General features: G+C 32.0%; 1 protein-coding gene across 1 annotated transcript; it reads left to right on the top strand.

Moving 5' to 3' along the window:
- The first annotated feature begins 257 nt into the window (after positions 1-257).
- On the top strand, positions 258-1335 carry LOC131179486 (uncharacterized). Its single transcript, XM_058146342.1, has 3 exons — positions 258-419; positions 534-641; positions 785-1335. Exons 1-3 carry the CDS (start codon positions 258-260, stop codon positions 1160-1162), a joined length of 648 nt encoding a protein of 215 aa, XP_058002325.1. The 3' UTR covers positions 1163-1335.
- The last annotated feature ends 6530 nt before the right edge of the window (positions 1336-7865 follow it).

Here is a 7865-nt window from a genome sequence, read left to right as displayed (position 1 = left end):
TCATTTAATTTGACATGACTTATCTATTGGATGATCGAAATATAAATTGTCATATTTATTTATAATATCTGACAATGAAATTTTTAGGGTCGTTACATGTGGGATGAAAAGAAACTGAAGAGCAGAATGTGCGTTTTGCTTGGGATAAGCTTGGGAAGGATAGATTTCGTGATATTCTTAACAGAGCTAGGAATGAAATGTTGGTGAAGCATAAGAAAAGTGATATTGCTTATTTGCACAATCTAGGACCAAACTAGATGAAAGCAGAGGTGTGGAATGAGCTTGTTGCTTATTGGAGTTCTCTAGAGTGGCGAAAGAAGTCACAATCTGCTAAGATTAATAGAATGACAGTAAAAGATGGGTCAATTACAAAACATGCTGGTGGTTCAATCAAAATTGAGATTAATGAGGATCGATTGGTCTAATTTTAAAATTTAAGTTATTTTTTATTTATAGTTATGCATTTTGTTAGTTGTAAAATTATTTAGTGTGTATTTTATTGATTACACAATATGATAACTTTTATTTCGTAGACAAAGAAGTTAGGTAGGCCACCATATAAGATTGAAGTATTTCGAGCAACTCACACCAAAAAGGGTGCTGATGGTGTATTCATTAATGGCAAATCACAACGGGTCGATGTAAGTTTCTTTGAAAATATTAATTTTACCACAATATTTTTCCAATTTAATTTCATTGTCATTAAGTTGTATTAGATTATAATGTAAGGTTATGTGTGTTGGCTATTCATTTAATAAGATATTACTGTATTTCATTTGTTTAGGAAGATTATGCAAGTGCAATTGTGGAGAAATATGGTTCTAATTCTGAATCCCCACCAATATTTGATATGGATAAGTGGATAGAAGTATCTGGAGGCTTTAATAAAGGAAGGGTGTATGGTTTTGGGTCTTCTGCAAAATCTCAAACAAGTGGATCATCTACCTCTCAATCATGCACATCTGCTTATCCTGGGTCATCTTCTCAGCCTGCGATGACACAAGAGGAAATTCAACAACTTATAGATGAAAAAGCATCACGAATGAGGGCAGAGATGATGGCTGAAATACTTGATCAGGTGCGAAAGGAGTTAAAGACCACAGGTGGTACTCAGTTTGCAACATCTTCACATCCAACCACTTCAGACTCCACAAATCCATAGGATAATCTAGATAATTGACTATGCTATTTATGTTTTCGTTTAAAGATATTATTATGTGCGGAATATTAATAGTACTTTTTCTGAATATGATTGTATTTTAACTTACATTTTATTAATATTAGCTACTTTGTATGGATTATTTTACAACTTTATGAATATATGCATTTTAATTATGCTGATTAGGAAAATCATAATTAACATATTGTATTTATTTATGGATTTTTTTATTAATTTATTCTATAGGAATAACAAAATAATTAAAAAATAATAATTTTAATAATAAATAATAATACTTTTTTGACAGATTTGTGACGAATTAGGGATGAAATTTTAAAATTATTTAAAATTTTAAAAATTATTTATGCGTTATCGACAAACCATATAACTTTAACGACGGATTTAGTGACAAAATTAGACATAGATTTGTAACGGATTAGCGATGGCATTTTTCTGACGATACTAGTAACTGAAAATTAATTTGGTTTCATTTATATTAGTGACGGCATATTTCGTCGCTAATTCCGTCGCTAAATATTAGTAACGGATAGAATTTTGGTCACAAAATTTTTTGACGATTGTTTTAGCAACGAAAACATATCTGTCGTAAATCAGTCATTAAAATTTTTTGTGATGAAAACTAGCCCATCTATGGCAGATTTTTCCGTCGCAGATGGTCTGTTTTTTTTTTTGTGTAATATTAATTTGTTTTTTCTATAATATTAAATTTCAACTTCTCCATTTATTTTATTTTTTTATATGCGTGTGTTTCCCGCTTTCTGATTTCTCATAGCAATTGGGTTAATTTGGCCATAAATAGATATTTTTATCCTTATTTGCACGAAAACTTGATTTTGGGCTTATTTAGTTCTCAAGTGAAAGTATAGGGGATTGTTAGAACTTTTTTTCCATATATGTATATGTATAACATATAATAACTAAAAATAACACAAAATATCAAACTATAATAATTTTTTATTAGTTCAAAAAAATTATAGCAAAATCTCTATAATAAATATAAGTAATACAAACCTATAGTTTTGGTCATTATATAACTTCATAATATAAATTATATTATTTAAAGAAATCAAAATTAGTCGCGTCAAAGTATTATACCAAATCCTTGTATAAAACTCATACACCCAAAAGCTAAAAATTAAATATAGACCCCAAATTGCTAGAATATGTGACATAATAGAGTAATATTAAAAAAATAATCACCATTAAAATTAAAAAGATATGAAAAATTAGAGATTATTAAAACAACAAAGTAAATAAATCAATTAAAAATAAATTTACTTTTAAGTTTATCGATTCAAAATTTGTATGAAAGTTGAGACCATTAGTTTTGCCTACTTGTACAAACATAAATAAAATATATATATTTTTTTTACTTTGAAATGATTGAAAGTAAAAAAAATTATAATATACTTGTAGAAGGAGGAGAAGAGAAAAAATAAAAATTGATAAATCCCATTTGATTTGAGGTTGTGTGATAGGAAATTATTAGATTGACTTTACTTAAATTCAAATAACAACTAACAATCAAATATTAATTTGTGAATTAAAAGTTTAAATAATTAATTTTTAATTATTATTTTTTACTTATTTAATGACAACTAAGTAATTTTGATATTTTAATTTAAATCATAATAAATAAATTATAAATTATTAGAGACCAATAAAAAATTTGAAAGGCTAATTAACGAGAAATAAAAATTTGCTACACCTATTTAAGATTATATATATATATATATATATATATATATATATATATATATATATATATATATATATATAGAGAGAGAGAGAGAGAGAGAGAGAGAGAGAGATCAATAAAAAAAATTTTGAGAGACTAATTATTGTAAAATCAAATTTTATTACACCTAATAAAATTTTAATACAAATGTTTGCTCCCTCAGGCTCCCATCTCCGCCCCTAGGTTTCTTAAAATTCACACCATTCAAAATCACTGCGATAATCTCCTCCATCTTCAACATCTACTTTCAAACTGTTAGTGTTATCGCCAAATTTTTATAAAACTGTGGGAGAGAGGTTATAAGTAAGAGGTTTTGTATTCAACATTAGTCTTCACACCAACACTAGCTAATTGAATAATTAATTTATTGAAAGTGATAGTCTTGAGACATTTAAGGGCTGTGTATGAGTGCCATGTGGGATTAGGGAATGCTGGAAGTAGTATAATACGATCATTATATGATCTGCAGTTAATGCTTTGGCGATCGCTTGGGAGTTCCGACAACCTCTTTCAGAGTTATTTGAGGGTTATGTTTTGTTATTTGCAAGACAAAGGAACAAGTAGGAGCTAAGTGGGCTTTCCTTACTTGGCACTCTAATAGCTAAGTTAGATGGGGCAGTAAAGAAGGCTAAAAGAGGGGAATAATTGAAGAGATAGAATTAACGTAAGAGTAAATGAGTTAAAGAATGTTCTATACCTGAACTTGCATAGCTTACATATCATTCCTCAACTAATCGGGGTTAGCCATGGTCCTGTTAATGCAAGTTGATCATTTATAAGCTCAAAGGCTGTAGGGATATCTTATCCATCATACCTGTGTAAGGTAGCAATCACTATCACATTCTAATTTACTAGTGATAGTTATCTTGGTATATGCTCTTTAAGTGAACTTTAGAGCATTTAAATGCTTATAGTTGGCTATTTAATGTCTCATTTTGTTTAAGGTGATTTAGGATGTGAGTTAGTCATCTAATAGGTCTTAGGATACTTATTAAGTATGTTTAGACTACTCAGACACATTAATTAGATTTGAGAGAGGTAGAGCGCTCAACTAATCCCCCAATGGTCATATATTGCGTGTGTCTTACTATAATACTCACCACCCGGGGTAGGCAAGATAGGTGTTCAGAGTTGGGACCTATGTCAAAGAGGGGAGAAAAGTAAGACTAGTAATGAAAGTAAAGAGGAAATGGCTTAATGGGAGGGGTTGCTGTTATAGGCAACTTTGACCGTCGAAGTTCATTTTATATAAAAAGCAGGGAGATGCCCCACTTTGTCTCACTTTTCTCCTGCCAGCATCCTAACATCTGATATTTCTCTCTAAAACAGCCTTTCCCACTCCTTTTCTTCCCCTAATCTCTCAAATCTTCCTTTTCCAAGTAATCCCTAAACCCAAAGGCTTCCTTAAACTTCATAAAGTGTAAGAAACCTTCCTCTTTCTCCATTTATCACTTTGGGTCTAAGAGGAGCTAGAGGGAGATTATGATTCTAAACTAGCCTAAAGAGTTTTGAGTAAGTAATCATGCTCTCTACACTCTTTTCTTCCTTCTTAAAGATATAATGTGAGTATATAAGGACTTAAATAGAGGTTTTGGTTAAAGAGGACAAAAGTTGGCATTAAGGTGAATTGCTAATAAAACCCTAAATCTGAGTTAACCTAGTTTCATCCACCAATGTGCAGTTCAGTTGCCAAATTTTACATTAATAGTCATGTGTACAGTAACATATAAAATGCATGGGAACTTCGGCCACTGAATATGGGCTAAGCTGCCAAACTTCCTATAACTAAGAAAATGTTATGGTTTTCAAATTCATTTATTACACTAAAATGTATTAATGGAAGCCTTAGTATATTTTTATAGACTTGGATGTAGGGCACCAAGAAAGAAATCTTTAAAGAAGGTATTATGAGGGGAACCCTTTAACTACTAAATGCTTAAGGTGAATAGAAACTACTAAATGCTTTCTTCACAAAGAACCCTTTAACTACATGTGCATTCATGTGTCACAAAGTATTTTAATAGATAAGGGCATTATAGGAAATCATACGAATGTATACATATTTATTTATCACGAAGTTGTGCATTAGTATGGTTATGTATGGGTAGTTTATGGATGACTCATTGGTTCCCAATTATGATCATAGCTATGATGAAAGGAAATGACATGTCAATGACATCAAGAAAGAAAGAGAGCTCCTTTCTATGAAATGATAAAAAAGGATGTTGTGTCAGGTAATTATGTGTCTCTAACATCCGAGTATCAGGGGTTGCAGGATCCACCTTAAGTAAGTCATGACTTCTATGCCCTTGGTATCAATTTTGTATATTTATAAGAGGAAAACCTGAGGAGCTCCTTTATGGTCGGGGCACATTGGAATGAAATGTACAGAAGGGGACCTTTGGTGACTTAACTATTATATGTGATTTTTTTATGTTGTGTATCCCCATATGGATGATACATACATATGATTGTATTTATGATGCATGCTTTACTTTTCCCTGTAATTCTCTACTCACTAATTATTAATAATTATTTTAATTATTAATATTTATTTCCCATTTCTGTCTAACCCCTTCAGATGAAGGAGTAAGAAAAGAGTTTGAAGAGTGAAATTATAAAAACTACCATTTTGAGGTATTGTTTTGGGGCTCGGTATATGCATATGAATATTATATTCCAATGATGTATATTTTGAGAACCATGGGCAACTATGCTTATCATTTTATACAATAGAGCCGTAAGGTCCTCCAAGGACATATTTGTATTTTGTATGATTGTATTTATGATGCATGCTTTACTTTTCCCTGTAATTCTCTACTCACTAATTATTAATACTTATTTTAATTATTAATACTTATTTCCCATTTCTGTCTAGCCCCTTCAGATGAAGGAGTAAGAGAAGAGTTTGAAGAGTGACATTATAAGAAAACTACCATTTTGAGGTATTATTTTGGGGTTCGGTGTACGCATATGAATATTATATTCCAATGATGTATATTTTGAGAACCATGGGCAATTATGCTTATCATTTTATACAATAGAGCCGTAAGGTCCTCCAAGGACATATTTGTATTTTGTATGATTGTATTTATGATGCATGCTTTACTTTTCCTTGTAATTCTGTCACACCCCGGCTTAGGGGGCCCCGGCTCAAGGCCCTTCAGGGTTGCTTTCTTGCCAGCGTACCCTTCTAGAGGCCGGACCTGCGACTCACAAGGTACTGTCCGCTTTGTGGAATTAAATCCCTTCGCCCTGCAGAGCTAGGATTCGAACCCTTATCACTCACGGTTTTGCTTCACCTCACCAGTGAGTCAAGAAGCAACCCTTAAGGGTTTGAGCGGGGCCTAAGCCGGGTGTGACAATAAAAAAGGCGCCTTTTTTATTGTCACACCCCGGCTTAGGGGGCCCCAGCTCAAGCCCCTCTATGGGTGGCCTTCTTGCCAGCGTACCCTTCTAGAGGCCGGGCCTGTGACTCAATCGGTACTGTCCGCTTTGTGGAATTAAATCCCTTCACCCTGCAGAGCTAGGATTCGAACCCTTATCACTCACGGATTTGCTTCGCCTCTCACCAATTGAGCTGCAGCTCAACATTATAGGAAAACTACCATTTTGAGGTATTGTTTTGGGGCTCGGTATATGTATATGAATATTATATTCCAATGATATAAATTTTGAGAACCATAGACAACTATGCTTATCATTTTATATAGTAGAGCCGTAAGGTCCTCTAAGGACATATTTGTATTTTGTATGATAAAAGGGATTGGACCCATTATGCATGAGATATGCTTATGTTATACTTTAATTATTGAGATTTGACAAGACTTTTGCCAAGACTCTTTTATAAATGTAAATTAAAATTATGTATACAATTGCCCGTATAGCCCATGTTATGTGAAAATGGTAATGACATGATAATGAGGTTAAGAGTCTTTTGGCAAAACCTATGATATATGAGATAAGATCTCAATAATATAATTTCGATGACCATAGATATATATTGACTATATTATGTTTATAAATGTTAATATGAAACAAGTTAAAAAAAGAAAGAAATGCCATGCTTGCTATGAGTTTTGGTGGCATTAAGCCTCCCATTACTCTAGCACTGGTAACGATTTGGATTCGAATTGTTACACTTACAACTTACACACTAAGACCAAGGGTTACATTTAAGGACATAAGGCATCATCAGAAAGTGTCAGTGATATCTTCTTGCATAATTAAGTTGATCTTTCACATAAATACCTTCTTCTATTCTTAATTGGTATAACTATTTCAAGTATAAGTAACTTGCCAATGAATTTGATATGTACAAAACTTTCTAATTTTTTCTATAAAACAACTGGTGAAATCTCTTCCAAAACATTATACTTCACATCAAGAGCTAATATCAATCAAATCATACTCATTGCTTTTTATTGAAGCTCCTACCAATCATCATCATTGATGGCTATCAATTGCTTTTCGTTCAATACATTAATTAATCTTTATTGCACAATGATATTCTCCATAGTGCTTTTCCATAGTCAAATAAATTTTCCTATCAAATGGCTCTACCTCAAATTCTTTTCTCATCAACTTCGACATTGCGAACTTTAGTTTTGATAAAAACCTGTTATGAAAATAAGCCACAAATCAAACCACATAAAATTTAAAATGATTCAATAAAAACCAACTTTGAAAACAAGTTCACTATCACAAGAAAAATAATTATAAGTACTAATCATTTTCACACCCATAAGTAGAACAATAAATCATTAGCACTCCACTACAACTTAAAAAAACAACACTCACCTCTGCACCCTTCTATATCCCTCACTGCATGCCCCAGCCAAGGAGAGCTTTCGCCTTACGTATAATCACCATGTGTTGCACAATAGACAAAGAGTTTAATTTTAGACTAAGACTTCGTTAGTTTTACGAAAAATAACTTGTACATGG

Source organism: Hevea brasiliensis, chromosome 4 (assembly GCF_030052815.1).
Source record: "Hevea brasiliensis isolate MT/VB/25A 57/8 chromosome 4, ASM3005281v1, whole genome shotgun sequence".
Lineage (NCBI taxonomy): Eukaryota > Viridiplantae > Streptophyta > Magnoliopsida > Malpighiales > Euphorbiaceae > Hevea > Hevea brasiliensis.
This window is presented reverse-complemented; position numbering and strand designations above follow the sequence as displayed.

Coding starts and splice junctions, on each gene's coding strand:
- LOC131179486 (XM_058146342.1), top strand. CDS start 258: ATGAAAGCAGAGGTGTGGAATGAGCTTGTTGCTTATTGGAGTTCTCTA. Junction 420..533: donor AGATTAATGAGGATCGATTG/GTCTAATTTTAA, acceptor TTTATTTCGTAG/ACAAAGAAGTTAGGTAGGCC. Junction 642..784: donor GCAAATCACAACGGGTCGAT/GTAAGTTTCTTT, acceptor TCATTTGTTTAG/GAAGATTATGCAAGTGCAAT.